Here is a 16,392-nt window from a genome sequence, read left to right as displayed (position 1 = left end):
ATTAACACATTATTTAATTTTATTTTTTCAACTTCATTTTTGTTTTGTTTTGTTTTGTTGAGCTTCTTGTTTAATTATTTGCACATCTTTTTAGGAGCCAAGCAAATAAGTATAGCCACGATGAACCCATGCTGATGAAGACTTAAAGATATTGGATATGTCATTCAAAAGCTATAGACTGAGAAGAAGGTTAGTATTAGGGTAACACACTTTTTCTAGCTAGATGAAACACTGTTATTTCATTTGCTTATTTCTTTATTTCTTTTTTATATAGGTTGCTTTTGCTTTGGAGAAAATTGATAAGAAATATTTTTTACATCATAGTTAAATTTGATCATTTTGGTTTAATTTTGATACATAAAAAATTAATTTTATGAAAGAAATTCTAACTTATGTATTTCTTATGTGCTTTTGCTGAAACCCAAGGAAAAGCTAAAGTAAAACCCAAGCATGAGTTACATGATTGTTCATTTTCTCCTCCATCAAACAAATGTGACAAGCTATTTTCAATTCATGTTCTTTAATATCTCCTTTTCCATTTCATTTTTATTTTCTCTCTCAACTCCAAACCAAATGGAGCTATCCTCGGTTACAACAACAACAACAACATCAAGCCTTTATCCCACTACGTGGGGTCGGCTACATGAATCCTTTTTCTCCATTGTGTTCTATTAAAAGTCAAATTCTCATTTAAACCTAATAAAGAAAGGTCATTCCTAATATTTTCTAACCAAGTCTTTTTAGGTCTACCCCTACCTTTCTTAACATAAGTCAAATCTAATACCTCTACTCTCCTAACCGGGTCATCGAAAGGCCGTCGTTTTATGTGACCAAACCATCTAAGGCGACTCTCTCTAATTTTATCTTCTACTGGAGCTACTCCAACCTTTTCACGTATATGCTCATTTCGTATCCTATCTCTAAGGGTAAAGCCACTCATCCACCTGAGCATTCTCATCTCTGCCACACTTAACTTAGTATTATGCTTCTCTTTTAATGGCCAACATTCGGCACCATAAAGCATTGCAGGCCTCACTACCATCTTATAGAATTTTCCTTTAAGTTTGAGGGGTACATTTCTATCACATAACAAGCCCGATGCATTCCTCCACTTCAACCATCCAACTTGAATTCTGCTGATAATATCCCCATCTATTCACCATCACTTTGAACAATTGATCCAAGATATCTAAAACGTGTACTCTTATTAATGACTTGATCGCCCAAAGTCACAATCCCTTCAGTAGGTCTATTACTACTAAAATTACACTCCATATATTCCGTTTTAGATCTACTCAAGCGAAAACCTTTAGACTCTAAGGTTGACCTCCATAATTCAAGTTTACCTTCAACTCCCTCTCTAGTCTTATCAACAAGAAGAATATCATCAGCAAAAAACATACACCAAGGTACATCCTCTTGCAAATGTCTAGTGAGAACATCCAAGACTAAAGCAAAAAGATATGGGCTTAAGGCTGATCCTTGATGTAACCCAACCGAAATAGGGAAATACTTGGTCAATCCACCTTGTGTTTGAACACAAGTAATAGCTCCTGCATACATATCTTTAATGATTTGAATATAAGCATTATTGACTCCTTTCTTATCAAGAACTCTCTTCATTTAGGGTGCTAAGGTCACTACAGTCAATCTTATTTTCACAATCTTTATTAAAAAGTTTAGCAAAATATCTCATCCATCTTTGTTGAATATCATCTTCTAAGAAAAGTATTTTTTGATCTTCATCTTTAATACACTTCACTTGAACTAAATCCTTACTACTCCTATCTCTTTGTTTAGCTAACTTATACATATATCTTTCTCCCTCTTTAGTATATAATCTATTATATAAATCACTAAAAGCTAATGACTTTGCATCGCATATTGCTTTCTTAGCATCCTTACGAGCCACTTTATATATTTCCCAAATATCAGAATTTTTAAAATTAAACCAATTTTTCTTACGAGCAACTTTATATATTTCCCAATTATCAGAATTTTTAAAATTAAACCAATTTTTATAACAAAGCTTCTTATTTTTTATCTTTTCTTGCACATTAGGATTCCACCACCAACTATTTTTACTATTAGAAGCTTTTCCCTTTGATACTCCAAGGACATCTTTTGTGGTAATAATCTATAACAATAGAAAAAGCAACTCTATTTTTAGAATGAGAATTACCCTCTATACCCGATCAAATCATTGAATTTTTAACATGATCTATATTATATATATCATTATAAATATATAATGCCCAACATATTCTTGTATGTCAATCACATCACTCTTATTTATAATGTCATATAAAATGCGTTCAAAATGCATTGACTTTGTCGATATTAAAAAAATGATATGTTTGAGAATCGATTAAATTGGTTAGTGATTCGGACTGATTCGTCGAAATTTCCTTGAGTGGCATTCATTTTTTTGATTCACTGATAAACTGAGTACATAAAGCAAAGTTAGATGTAATTATGCTTTGGAAGTTATATCACCTGTATTGATTCTTAATGTATTTTTTTGTTATTATTTTTGCTTGCTTATGTGTCTCGTCTAAATTATTCTGTGTGCAGGTGACTGCTGTGGGGATCAATATTGAATGGGGATTATTGATGGCTAGTATATCGAAAGGCAGTGGTGAACAAACTCCATTATAGGTTTTTTGTGGCCCATTTTATTAATGATTTGCTTATGATTATACTAATTTTCCTATGTGATTCATTTATGGTTCCTCTGTAAAGGTGCGCTTGAATGGTGTTGCTGCTTTACTGGCATAGTATGGCTCTCTGTTGCCACGTTGGTTCTTGTTGTCCTTATGATTGACAACATGAACCCAAGATTTAATTTACATGTGTTCAATTTTAGATCTTGCAAACTAAAGACTTGTGATATAATTTACAAATTCTTCACTTGTCATACAAAGAATTTTGATAGAAGTGTTCAATTTGTCAAGGGGCATACATGTGTGAAAGATGCTGTAGATGGAGCTGTTCAGATTTTGACTGTGCTGTATGTATCCATATGAAAGACTTGGATCTTATTATTCTAGTTACTAATTAGCATGTGAATTATAAATAGGTGACTATTATGGTTGTTGTTGTACGTGAAGGTCTTCCATTGGCTGTTACATTGATGTAAGTGTTGATTTTATTCCTTTCTTGATGATATGACGTCAAGTTCTTCATGATTCTCATGGTTAATTGATTTTCCCAATTTCAGTCTTACCTACTCAATGAAGAAGATGATGGCAAACAAAGCATTGGTATGCTTCTCTCTTTATCAAACTAGAATACATACGTTCAACTATTATAAAGGCTACGTTACAGCTTCGGGGGCTATCATCTTGCGAAACAATTGTATCTACCACTACCATCTGCAATGATAAAACTGAAATTCTAACATTGAATCATGTATCATTGTCCATTCTTCCAGCATATTATTGTTATTATTATTTTTTAATTTACCTTTGGATTTTAGTTTTAGAAATTAGATAGTTTGGCTTTTGATGATTTCTAGAGTGTGACACTGTTATTTGGAGTTGGGTAGATTAATCATATATGTTATCCTATTATACATGTTCATCTTAAGTTCTAATTTATTTTGTGGTAATGATTCAGATGACGGTTGTGGAAGCTCATGTGGGCGGGGTAAAGCTAACTTCTCCGGATAATGGCCAAGAGTTATCTTCTTCAGTATATTCTTTATTGTACGATAGCATTGCATGGAATGCCAGTGGTAATGTGTATGAGCCAGAGGTAACATTTTTTTTTTAAGCCCTTCACCCTTGTTCAAATAGGTTGTCTGAGTTAGAGATCAAATGACCTATTTTTCTGATGGAAATTTTCATTTCTTTTCAAATAATTTGATAGTTGATGTCTATTTTTGCTATAATGATTTCCAACTCTATTTTTCAAAGTTTTACTCCAAATTTGTTATTTTAGGGTGCTCTATTTGTGCATTAGTGTATTTGTTTTCATCGCCAAAATCAAACATAACTTTGCTAGTTTAGTTACAATTATTAAAAAATTTCTTTTAAATCTACATAAAATCTTCAATCTACACAATATTTTAAAGACGGTCTCTACTATACCCACCTAGTTCTCCTCACGCAAATTTCTTTTTTTTTTTTTTAAATTTAGCACATCTAATGTACTTAAATTTATTAGTTTGTACCACTCAATCTTCCAATACTATTCATTGACAAGTTATAATTTCACATATTCAGTATATCTTGTAGACATGTACCATGAGTCTTTCTTCAACCAATCATAGGCTTTCTTACTTTTAAATATTCCAACTTTCAAATTTTTACTTCAAAAAATGTTTTACTAAACAAATTTAGGTTATCTGAAATAAGGTGCAAGAAGATGATATCTCTTAATATTTCAATTAGCACCTCCCAAATGATGCAAACTTAATACTAATATTTGATATAACTCAACTTAAATTTGAATGTTAAGGGCAACGACGAACCCAAAACGATGAAACTATGGGATCTTAATCGGGAGCGTCATACCTACTTGATAGGTTAGTTTCTATTTCACAATCATTTACCCATTTGGACACGTAGCTCATCTGACGTGCATAAATTATTTCTAAGAGCCAAATCAACAATAGAACCATTAATAAGAAATAAACCAAGTGATATATACATAGATACATATATATTTAAGAGGGAAACATAATAAATTGGATTTTACACTTAAAGCTAGAAAGCAAGACAACTAACATCAAATTCAAATAACTCTCAACACAAGATAAAATATAAAGCTAACCTAAACTATTAAATAAAATTAAGTGACACAAATAGAACTAATATAATATAATCTAAAATTTAATGAAGTCAAATTTAAACATAAAGATTAAAGACAAGTTTAAATTGATATTAGAAAGAGAGAAAGAAAGATAATAATGATAATGAATAAACCTGGACATCAGAAAATCCATTAAAAATCTAATAAAATAAAAAAAAAGACCTTAAAAAAATTTTCATAAACACATGAAACAATAACGAACAACAAACTAAGTACATATTTTAATTACGACGACGTTTAGGACAACTTTCTTAATGCTTTCTAAAGTAGCTTTCTAGTACGAAAATTTTCAGATAAAAAATGTTTGTATTAAAAAACTGCCTTAGAAAGCAGTAAGAAAACTATCTCAAACGAAGCCTAACTATCCATCTACACCTCTAAATTTAATAAATTATCTTACAAACTCAGAAATCCAAAAATCATAAAAATAATTAAAAATTAGAAAATATTAAATAAAATTTTATAAATATGTAAAATTATAACAAATAATAAACTAAAAAAATATTTTAATTAACAACTCATTTTCATCTCCAAATTAAACAAATATTTTAATTGAATTGAAACTTAGAAAATTCATTAATAATTAAATAAAAATCAGAAAAATTCAAAATAAATTCCTTCAAATTCATAATATTATAACGACCAATAGTATACATAAAGTGGGGATAATATTAATAAAAAAAGTAAAATTTTATTTACCAGCCATTTAAAAGTCAAATAAAAATCACAAAACATTAATATTTGAATTGAAATCACCTCTTAATATAAATTAAACATATTTAAAATTAAAAATTGAAACAATAAATTAATAATAGGGTTGACTACTCACATGACCTATCACACACCAAAAGTTGCATATAGTTCACCAACCTTAGACTTATTAGGTTAGGTTCTTTACCTTTTATTATATATTTCTTACATGTTCTTACATGTTGTTTGCTTATTTTCTTACTTTTTATACTTTATGTTGTATTTCATTTTCTTTTTTAATTGTAATTGTTAAGCCATTAATTGCAACTCAAGCTCCAAAATTAAAATAAAATGCATCTGATTATAACTTTGACTAGAACGGAAAATTAAATTTCTTAGTTAGAAAAAAACAACCGACAACATAATATAACCCGATATTTCAAACCCCATGATTTACATATACTAAAACTCTTTGATTTTACACAAAACTAAACTAGCGTGTGGTGGACACTTGCATGTTTGCTTAGTCGCCTGAATGTTAGTTCTTGTTAGTCTTTAAGAAAAATTCTTTTACTTTACACAAAATAAAAAGTTCTTTAAATAACATTGAAAGATTAGTAATTAGAAGGATGTAAATGATGTTCGGCCAAGTCTATAACATATTGCTTCCATTCCTTGTTTAGGTAACTCTCCGTCTTTGGGTTCTGATTAGATCATCTGACTTATTAGGCTGCAGTTCTATCTCATTCGAATTTTTATATATAACTAGCATACATCCGTTTTAGCCTTTTTTATTTCAAATCATACGAATTTTTATATATAAGTAGCATGCATTGTATTAATAACCTACAAAAAAAAATGATAATTGCATCCGTTTTAGATAGAATAATCTACCATTCATAGTCTGAGGCCATTTAGAACTTCTTAGTTGTATGCCCCAAATTTTTAATTAAACAACAGCCTACCTTATTTTGCATTTCATGGAGATCGAACATTATGATTTTAATATGTTAGGTGAAATTTAACTGATAGTTCTATCTAGGCAGGATCATAAGTTCATAAGAGTCGGACTTTCTTAAATCCTTAGCATGGTAAGAGATACAAGTCCCATTGCATTTCATTAGATAAGGTTCGAGTCACTATTCTGTAGTGACTCACCTTAGCTCTAGGTTCTGAGGTTAATTCCAATATTATAAGTTCTCATGTCCTAGACATTTGTTTGATTTAGTAGTAATCAGTAATATAAGTTTCAGCTTTCTAATAAAATAATAGCATGCATTGTAGATAGTCTTTTCATAATCCATTTTTATTTTTAAATACCTTTGTAGAATGTCATTATTATCTTTTGAGATAATACAATATCCTCTTTGTCGTGTTTGATCATAAAAATGGTGTATTTTGTCCCCTTTTATTAACTTGCTTTATATATCTTCATATTTAATCCATCACATCATTGAATAAATGCATATTCCATTATAGAGATCCCAATAAACTATTTTCTTTATTTTCCTAAGTTAATTATTCAATGTTATCTTTTTTACATGTTTTTTTGGACATGATTGCTCATGTGCACATGGGAACGCTTACCCTTTTGTTCTAATATTAGTTTCTCATATTATCTATTCTTAAATTATGGAATAATATTGGGTAATGATTTTATCATTGCTGCTTCACATTTAAGTCTACACTTTCACTTGAGATTTCTGTCATTTTAGTTTTTATTCTATCCATTTTTGTTCATTTTTTTCATATATTTTATAAACTACTGACTCTGCTATTCCATTTATTATTAATAGTTAGTAGGTTTATAGTAAATGAAAATGAATGTTGTTCTCCACCTTTGTATTTTAGAAGCCTCTCTCTCCCTTACAAAATTAGATTTCTCGTTTATAAGCGTCTCTATGTTAAAAAACTTTTCTATCTCTTATAAGCCTTATTTTCCCAAAAATTCTCTCTTATCTAGAAGCCTCTCTCTCTCTCTCATAACCATATCTCTTAAGAGCTTCTCTCTCTTTATGTTTCTCTATTACTCTCTCTTAGAAGGCTCATTATCTTTTATGCTTTTCTACAATTTCTCTTTTTGACTATATAAGAATCTTTTCTCCATCTTATTAGTCTATCTCTTTCATAAACTCTCTTTATCACTATCCCATCTTTCAAAAGTCTCTTTCACTCTCTGAGAAGCCTCTTTCCCTCGGATAAGCCCTCCTCTCTTAATCATAAAAGGGCCCTATTGCTATCTAAGAGGTCTCTCTCTCTCAAAGAAATATATCTCTCTCTAAAGCATTTCTCATGTAAAAGGGTTACTCTCAAAAGCCTATCTTTCTCCCTCCCTCTCTTTCACTCTTTCGCTCTCTTCGAAGCATCTTTCTCTTTTTGTCCTGAATCTCTTTTTTTTTTTCTTTTCATAAAAACACTTCTATATTTTAAAACCACCCTCCCTCCTCTCTCTTTGAAAAGCCTCTCTAACTCTCTCCATTGTTCTTACAAGCTTTCCTCTTATACTTTCTTTCTTTTAGAAGTCTCTCTCTCACTTAGAAGCATCACTCTTACCCTCTCTCTTTTATAAGCCTCTCTCTACCTCTATCCCACTTTCTTTAAAGCCTCTCTCTCCCAATCTCACTATTTATCTTTTTTATTTAGAAGCCTCTCCCTCCATCTTGGAAGTTACTATCTCTCTTAAAAGCATCTTGCTCTTTGAACATCCTCTCTCTTTATTAGGCATTCTCTCTCTTTCTTAAAGTCTTTTCTCAATCATAGAAGCATCTCTCTCTCTCTTAAAAGCAACTTACTCTCTTTGAAGCATCACTTTTTCTTAAAAACATCTCTATCTCTCCTAGAAGCTTCTCACATCCTCTCTTTTCACAAGAAATGTTTCTTATAAGCCTTATTCCTCTCTTAGAAGCGTTTTCTTTCTCTTTTATAAGCATATAATCTCTCTTTTAGTAGCCTCTCTTTCCCACTTTCTCTCTTAGAAGTATTTATAGCACTAACTTAAAACTTCTCACTCCCTTAGAAGGCTTGCCCTCTCTTAGAGCCTCTCTCTCTCTACATCTCTCTAATTTAGAAGCACTATTTGTCATTCCTAACAACAATACTTTAGTAGCCTAAAATCCTCTCTTAGAAGACTCTTTCCCTTACAAGCCTCTCCTCTTAAAAATATCTTTTTAGTAGATGTCTCTTTTTTCCTCTCAGTCTCACTATCTTAGATGCCACTATCTCTCAAAAAATCCTCCTTTTCTCTCTCTCTTAGAATCCTCTCTCTCTCACTCTTTCTCACTTAGATCATTTCTCTCACTATCTCTTTTAGAATACTTCCTCTATCTCTTTTATACGTCTCCCTCATAAAAGTTTTTATCTTAGAATCCTCTCTTTGACTTTCTTAGAAGCCTCTCTCCTAAAAGCATTTTTCTCACGCTTGGAATCCTTTCAATCTATTTATGAAGCTTCTTTCCTTGAAGACTCTTTCTCTCTCTTAGAGGCTAACTCTTTTCTATTTTTCTAGACACTATCTTTATTAGAAGCTTTTAAGTAACATAGAAGTTTTTCTCTCTCTCTCTCTCTTAAAAAATAACCTTTATCTTTATAAGCCTCTCTCTATTAAACGCACAGACGTAATATACATGCACAAATATGTATATATATATGTATAAAAAAAGTGCTTTTAGATACATGCATACATAAATGTGTATAGATACATGCATACATGCACACACACTTGTTTGTGCATGCATATATCTATACTACTATATAAAAGTGGTTTGAGATTCTACTCTTAGCAAATCCTGATCGTTCATTTGTAAATTTTAAAATAATCTGAAACGTCCATTTATCACTCTTTAAATCTTTTATTTATAACACATTCCATTAATTTCTACCTATAAAACATTTATTAAATCATTTAAAATAAAAAACGAGCGTTTTCTGAGAAATTCCCGCACCAGGCCTATCGGCTTCAAATTCCCGCACGGATACAATAACCCTAGCCGAACGCGTAAATCTCACAAACGAACGAAATCTATCACACCGGGCATACGTTCGGCTTCACATTCCCTCAAGGTTACAATAACCTTAGATGAACGCATACATCTTCCAACCGATCGACTTCATTTCCTCTGGACAGTTTTGAAAGCTACCTCACCCGTGCGTTTCACTTCCGGCTGCCACAATATGTCGTTTTACTTCCGCACCAACGCATATGCATTTACACCCGATCAGTTACTTCTCCGTGTTGACTGTTCCAAAGCCGGTTGCCACACTGGCAAGGTACCTTGCCGAACCCATCTCTATTTAAAACCAAAGGCATCACTTCTTCTCACTTCTTTCGCACGAAGCAGTCACCAAGCCGAACGGATCCCCATTTAAACCCAACGCTTCACTTCTTCTCAAAGAAGGGCTAAGGGCACAAAGTCGATTAATTAATTGATGTGCGATGTACGTTTTCTTCTAATCGTTCGTCTCCTTTAAGCTTTTATGTTTCTATGATCCTTATTTTTATTCTTGCTGCTGTGGCAATATCTGCTTGAGTTATTGTCTTTAATCTGCGAGGTTTTTCGGGAAGAAGGGCTAAGGGCACCGAAGTGCCCAATTTTAGCATCTTTAATTCGGATTTGGTTAGGATGTAGGAGTATTGTCATCAGTTGAACTGGTTATAGTGGGAATTAATCGAAGAGTTCATTGTTTTTTTTTTCAGCTGAATTTACCCCAAAGAAACACTACCGTTGCCAGGTCCCAAGTCCTGGATGAGAAAAGTGGAGGGTTGCGTTAGGTAGTCGACAACCAGCGTAAAACTTGTCGAACAATAATGACATGAATCCTTTAAGAAATTGTGTTAATGCTAGGGCGTCCCCTGGAAGCGATGCGCTGTATGGCCTGAATACAGTGACAAGTGTGCAAGGGCCACTGCACCGGCGCCCGGGTGCAGTGTTAAATAGGTAAGGGTTCCCACATCAAGGACGAATGTGGGCAAAGAAGCTAGTCCATGAAACTAAAATTATGATAGGAACTTGGAATATAGGTTCCCTTACAGGAAAATTAATGGAATTAATAGATATTATGATTCATAGGAAATTAAATATTTTGTGCATTCAGGAAACTAAATGGGTTGGAGAGAAGGCTAAGGAAATTGATAGTTTAGGATTTAAACTTTGGTATTCGGGTAGGAGTCGTACTAGAAATGGTGTAGGTGTCATTATAGATAAGAGTTTAAAGGATAATGTTATAAAAATTAATAGAATTGGAGATAGAATTATAGCTTTAAAGATTGTTGTTGATGATAAGATTGTTAATATTATAAGTGCTTATGCTCCTCAAGTAGGTTTGGATATGAGTTCTAAATTAAATTTTTGGAATGACTTAGAAGAATTAATACAAAATATACCTCTTGAAGAAAGAGTTTTTATTGGAGGAGATTTAAATGGACATGTTGGTAGAGAGGTAGATGATTTTAAAAGCATTCATGGTGGCCATGGATTTGGAACGACGAATGAAGGTGGCAAGACCATATTGGATTTTTGTTTAGCTTATAATTTTTTAATTGCTAATACCTTTTTTAAGAAAAGGAATGAGCATCTCATCACTTATAAAAATGGATATAATACAACCCAGATTGACTATTTTCTTATTAGAAAATTAAATCGTTTAGATTGCAAAGATTGTAAAGTTATTCCGAGTGAAAATTTATGTACCCAACATCGATTATTAGTTTTGGACTTTAAGATAAAGGGGCATAAAATAAAAAATAAAGTAAAACAATTTTCTAGAATTAAATGGGGGCATTTAAAGAATATTAACAAAAATATTTTTGGAAATAAGATTTTAGATCTTAAGATTTTGTCTGTGCATGAGGATGCTAATATTATGTGGGAAAAAGTGGCTACTGATATTAAGAATATTGCAAAAGATGTCCTTGGAGTATCAAAGGGAAAAGCTCCCAATAGTAAAAATAGTTGGTGGTGGAATCCTAATGTGCAAGAAAAAATTAAAAATAAGAAGCTTTGTTATAAAAATTGGTTTAATTTTAAAAATTATGATAATTGAGAAATATATAAAGTGGCTCGTAAGGATGCTAAGAAAGCAATATGCGATGCAAAGGCATTAGCTTTTAGTGATTTATATAATAGATTAGATACTAAAGAGGGAGAAAGATATATGTATAAGTTAGCCAAACAAAGAGATAGGAGTAGTAAGGATTTAGTTCAAGTGAAGTGTATTAAAGATGAAGATCAAAAAATACTTTTCTTAGAAGATGATATTCAACAAAGATGGATGAGATATTTTGCTAAACTTTTTAATGAAGATTGTGAAAATAAGATTGACTATAGTGACCTTAGCACCCTAGATGAAAATAAAGATTTATGTTTTTATCGGCATATTAGTAAAACTGAAATTAGAGAGGCTTTAAAGAAAATGAAGGGTGGAAAAGCTGTTGGACCTGATGATATCCCAATAGAGGTGTGGAAATGCTTAGGAGATGAAGGAATTTCATGGCTTACTAAACTTTTTAATACTATTTTGAAGACTAAAAAGATGCCAGATGAGTGGAGAATGAGTATGTTAATTCCTATTTTTAAGAATAAAGGTGATGCACAAGATTGTGCGAATTATAGAGGTATTAAGTTAATGTGTCATACTTTAAAACTATGGGAGCGAGTTATGGAGCATAGGTTGCGGCGTGATACTAATGTTTCTCAAAATCAATTTGGATTCATGCCGGGTAGGTCGACTATGGAAGCCATACATTTATTAAGAGGTTTGATGGAGAAATATAGAGAAAATAAGGAGGATCTACATATGATATTTATTGATTTAGAAAAAGCATATGATAAAGTTCCAATTGAATTATGGAGGTCAACCTTAGAGTCTAAAGGTTTTCGCTTGAGTAGATCTAAAACGGAATATATGGAGTGTAATTTTAGTAGTAATAGACCTAGTGAGGGGATTGTGACTTTGGGCGATCAAGTCATTAATAAGAGTACACGTTTTAGATATCTTGGATCAATTGTTCAGAGTGATGGTGAAATATATGGGGATATTATCAGCAGAATTCAAGTTGGATGGTTGAAGTGGAGGAATGCATCAGGCTTGTTATGTGATAGAAATGTACCCCTCAAACTTAAGGGAAAATTCTATAAGATGGTAGTGAGGCCTGCAATGCTTTATGGTGCCGAATGTTGGCCATTAAAAGAGAAGCATAATACTAAGTTAAGTGTGGCAGAGATGAGAATGCTCAGGTGGATGAGTGGCTTTACCCTTAGAGATAGGATACGAAATGAGCATATACGTGAAAAGGTTGGAGTAGCTTCAGTAGAAGATAAGATTAGAGAGAGTCGCCTTACATGGTTTGGTCACATAAAACGACGACCTTTCGATGACCCGGTTAGGAGAGTAGAGGTATTAGATTTGACTTATGTTAAGAAAGGTAGGGGTAGACCTAAAAAGACTTGGTTAGAAAATATTAGGAATGACCTTTCTTTATTAGGTTTAAACGAGAATTTGACTTTTAATAGAACACAATGGAGAAAAAGGATTCATGTAGCCGACCCCACGTAGTGGGATAAAGGCTTGATGTTGTTGTTGTTTGTTGTTGTTGAATTTACCCCAAAGAGTTATATTTTTCTGTGTAAGGATCAATTGTTATGAAGCGAAAAAAACGACTTGCCCCAATCTATGTGCTGCAATTAACCTTGAAGGGGGACCTAAAGAAGATGATTATTTCTTTTTCATCCTTTTATTTATGAAGTTATTTTGCTATTTTATATTTTGGTAAATAAAATAAAAATGATAACTTATGGAATAAACGATTATGTCATTCAAATTCTACTATTTTATTTCATTTTATGGATTATGGCTTGTTGGGTTATAAAGATCAATTCTTTTATCATCTTTTTTTATTGCTTTACATATACTATCAGGAAAAGAAAGCTTCTTCCTTTTTCTTCATTGCATTGCAAATATGATGAAAACTCTTCCTAAGCTTGTTGGTATTGTCTTCTTCCTCCCTTTCTCTTTACAGTATCAATCATTTTGTATGAATATGAGCATTAGTCAAGATATTTATGCTACATGATAGTTATCTCAGTTTTTTGTATGAGGTGATCTTTAGTGAGAAAAGTTTACAATAACAAATCATTTTTTTTGAAATCCAAATTTTATCTTCTTTACCGGAGCATTATCCTTGTAAGGTTCCTTTGACTATTACTGGAAATGTTCTGTTTATGTCCCATACTTGTCTCTCTTAGAAACAGGACGATGAAGTTGCAAACTTGGAGATCAGGTTGGGAAGCTTGAGAGAAACCTAAAAATACTTGATTATCAAAGGGAGAGGATTGTAGAAGAAATTCTAGAGCTCAAAGGTTTCAGTTCAGCCTAAACTCTTTCTGAGCATATATTTGACTGAAGTGCTTATGACATTATTATTTTTTTGTTTCTTGTAATAGTGAGGTGCTTTAATAAATTACAACTTTTAATAATTTCATCTACTGTGAAATTTAAGTGGGTGAATCAAATATGCTCGTATTATTAATAGTTTTACTTGAATTTGTATGCTAGGGGCTAGAGAAGTGCGTGGTTGCTTGGTGCAAAAAAACAGCTGTTTCCTTTAGTTATATATGCTATTTTTTCAATCTATTCAAACCTTTTTCTTTGCACTTATGCTTGTACCATCTAACAAAGCTGCTTCTTTTAAGGTAAAGTTGGAGGTTTGAGCTCATATTACCGTTCTGAGATCAAAATGTTTTTGTTCTCTATAACAATGCACTTGTGATCATCGCGGTCACCTAAATTTCTGTTTGATGATTTTGAATATCCCCAAATTGGTTATAAATTATGCAATTGATTTTTTTTAATTTCACTATAAATAAACAAGTAATTCCTTATGATTTTTCTATTAAAGATAATTTGAGCCATCGTTGTACCTAAGTACATCATTGAGAGACATCAATCTAAACATAGTCATGCTTTTATGAGTAGAATAATGGTGTCTATATACAGACGATGCTGCAGAGTTGATTTAATTTGTCATTTTTTGTTTTGATAGTCTACATGTTGACATACATTTGTTATGAAGACTCAATAAAGATTACACTATATTTTGTTCATATACCTATTTTTTTTTTACTGATAGTTTAATTGATTTTAAGCGATCAAAGTCATCATTAATATTTCTCAAACAAGACCTTTTAAATTTTAACTAGCCATAGAAATTCATCTGAGTTTTATTTGTAATATGATTTGCAGTTTTAGTATATCAACATCAGTTGAGCCAAATTCACTTGTTAGTTAACACTAAAGATCATGTAAGAAAATAAGTAGAAGAACAAGGAAACACTACAACTGCTGTTTTTTTTCACCTTTTTTATGTCTGGTAACATTATTGAATGATGCATTGCTTTGAAGACTATTGTTCTTTTGCACTTATGAGTTGAGAGGTACCTCATAAGCCCTTTTAAATTTTAACTAGCCATAGATCTATTGAGCTACCTCAGTCACTAAGTTCCATCCTTATATATTATAATGTATGCACTTTGAATGCTGATTTTTTATATTTAATAGATTGCAAATCAATGTTGTTAATGGGTTGGAAAACGGAATGGGATAGAATGCAGAGTTGCAATTCAGTGCTTTCTATTGATAGTGATAGAGCTTGAGTTGGAATCCTTTCTTCTCCTAATCTCCTTCATTTGAATGTTTTTTATTCATTATCTTTCTATTGTCGATATTTTTTAGACCATTGAGGCACTATCATGTGTTCTTTCACCCGAACTTGCCTTGAGGTTGTACTTATAATATGCAGAGGTTTTAAACTTTCAATTAAGGTTATATCTCTATTCTGCCTTCAACAGTAGCTATTGTTTCTGATTTGATATTTTCTCAGGCTGCCAATGATTGTGATCTTGAACCCATTGCGTATGAGTTTTTTACTCAGGCATTTATATTATATGAAGAAGAGGTTGTAGTAAGAAACTAGAATACAATTTTCAAGCCTAATTAGGTGTTATTATTTTATCAATGGTTATTTGCTCAATGAAGTATTTTGTTGTTTGTACTACTATTATTCATTTAGTTACCATCTTTTATTTTCTTTCTCTATAATCTATGTAGGATTCAAAAGCTCAAGTGACGGAAATTCATAATTATTGGAACTCTGTAGAGGATGATGAATGTATTGGGGGTTGCGAATAGAGATATGCTAACCCGTAAGGCCACGGGTGGGTTTTATACACATGCTCATTCATTTTTAAGTCTATTTATTATGAACTTCAGAGTTCATTTCTTCCTTTTTCCTTGGCAATATTCTGCAAAGCTTTTGAAAAAGCCTGATCAGTGTAGCGTAATTTATGCTTGCTTACACCTCTTTTGGGTTGATGATCAAGGTGGAATCAAGGACAAAGAAAGGTAAAATTTGTAGTTGCTTTCTTTCCTTTAATGCTTTGATTTCTGTACCTGAAGACTGATTAGCAACGGCTTTGAGATTTCTTGCAAACCCATTTTTTCTTTTGCATATATGGCCATGAACTCTATATCTATTCATTCAAATTGGTCTCTTGTTATTTATGACTTCTCGGTAACTGCCTTTACCTGAATACTTGTTGTTTGAGGCCATAATAGGTTTAGAAAGTTTACAATTTTAAGTATAAGTATTTGATTTGGCTCGTTTAGTCTGAAAAGTCAATCTGAATGGTTCTTTAGGCTCCAAAATTTTCAAAATTGAGTATAACAATGGTTTCAAGAGATCCTCAAACAACTTAAAAGACATATTTGGGTCCGAAAACAAACTTGAATGTCCCAAACTAAGTGTTGGTAGGCCTAGGTCATAGCCTTGTGCTACCCACATCACTCAGTAGCCTTAGGGGGCAAATTTGTTGTACACAATTTTTCTTTTTTAAA

The 16,392-nt window shown here is 32.0% G+C and overlaps 1 protein-coding gene across 21 annotated transcripts in view; it reads left to right on the top strand.

The window, feature by feature from the left end:
- The window catches only part of LOC110113141 (calcium-transporting ATPase 5, plasma membrane-type), a 28,975-nt gene extending 12,916 nt beyond the window's left edge, over positions 1 to 16,059 (top strand). For 9 of the 21 annotated variants that reach the window (XM_028695613.1, XM_028695612.1, XM_028695605.1 and 6 more), the window contains 7 exons: positions 95 to 189; positions 2,575 to 2,777; positions 2,955 to 3,010; positions 3,080 to 3,135; positions 3,221 to 3,263; positions 3,619 to 3,756; positions 15,607 to 16,059. In XM_028695613.1, coding sequence (XP_028551446.1) covers positions 2,753 to 2,777; positions 2,955 to 3,010; positions 3,080 to 3,135; positions 3,221 to 3,263; positions 3,619 to 3,756; positions 15,607 to 15,687 — 399 coding nt within the window. In that variant the 5' untranslated portion in view covers positions 95 to 189; positions 2,575 to 2,752 and the 3' untranslated portion in view covers positions 15,688 to 16,059. Of the gene's footprint in view, positions 1 to 94; positions 190 to 2,574; positions 3,011 to 3,079; positions 3,136 to 3,220; positions 3,264 to 3,618; positions 3,757 to 13,745; positions 13,860 to 15,606 lie in introns of all 21 variants that reach the window. The other 12 variants (XM_028695620.1, XM_028695619.1, XM_028695616.1 and 9 more) reach the window with 10 other exon arrangements.
- Positions 16,060 to 16,392: the final 333 nt, after the last annotated feature.

This window comes from Dendrobium catenatum, unplaced genomic scaffold (assembly GCF_001605985.2).
Source record: "Dendrobium catenatum unplaced genomic scaffold, ASM160598v2 fragScaff_scaffold_662, whole genome shotgun sequence".
Classification (NCBI taxonomy): Eukaryota; Viridiplantae; Streptophyta; class Magnoliopsida; order Asparagales; family Orchidaceae; genus Dendrobium; species Dendrobium catenatum.
This window is presented reverse-complemented; position numbering and strand designations above follow the sequence as displayed.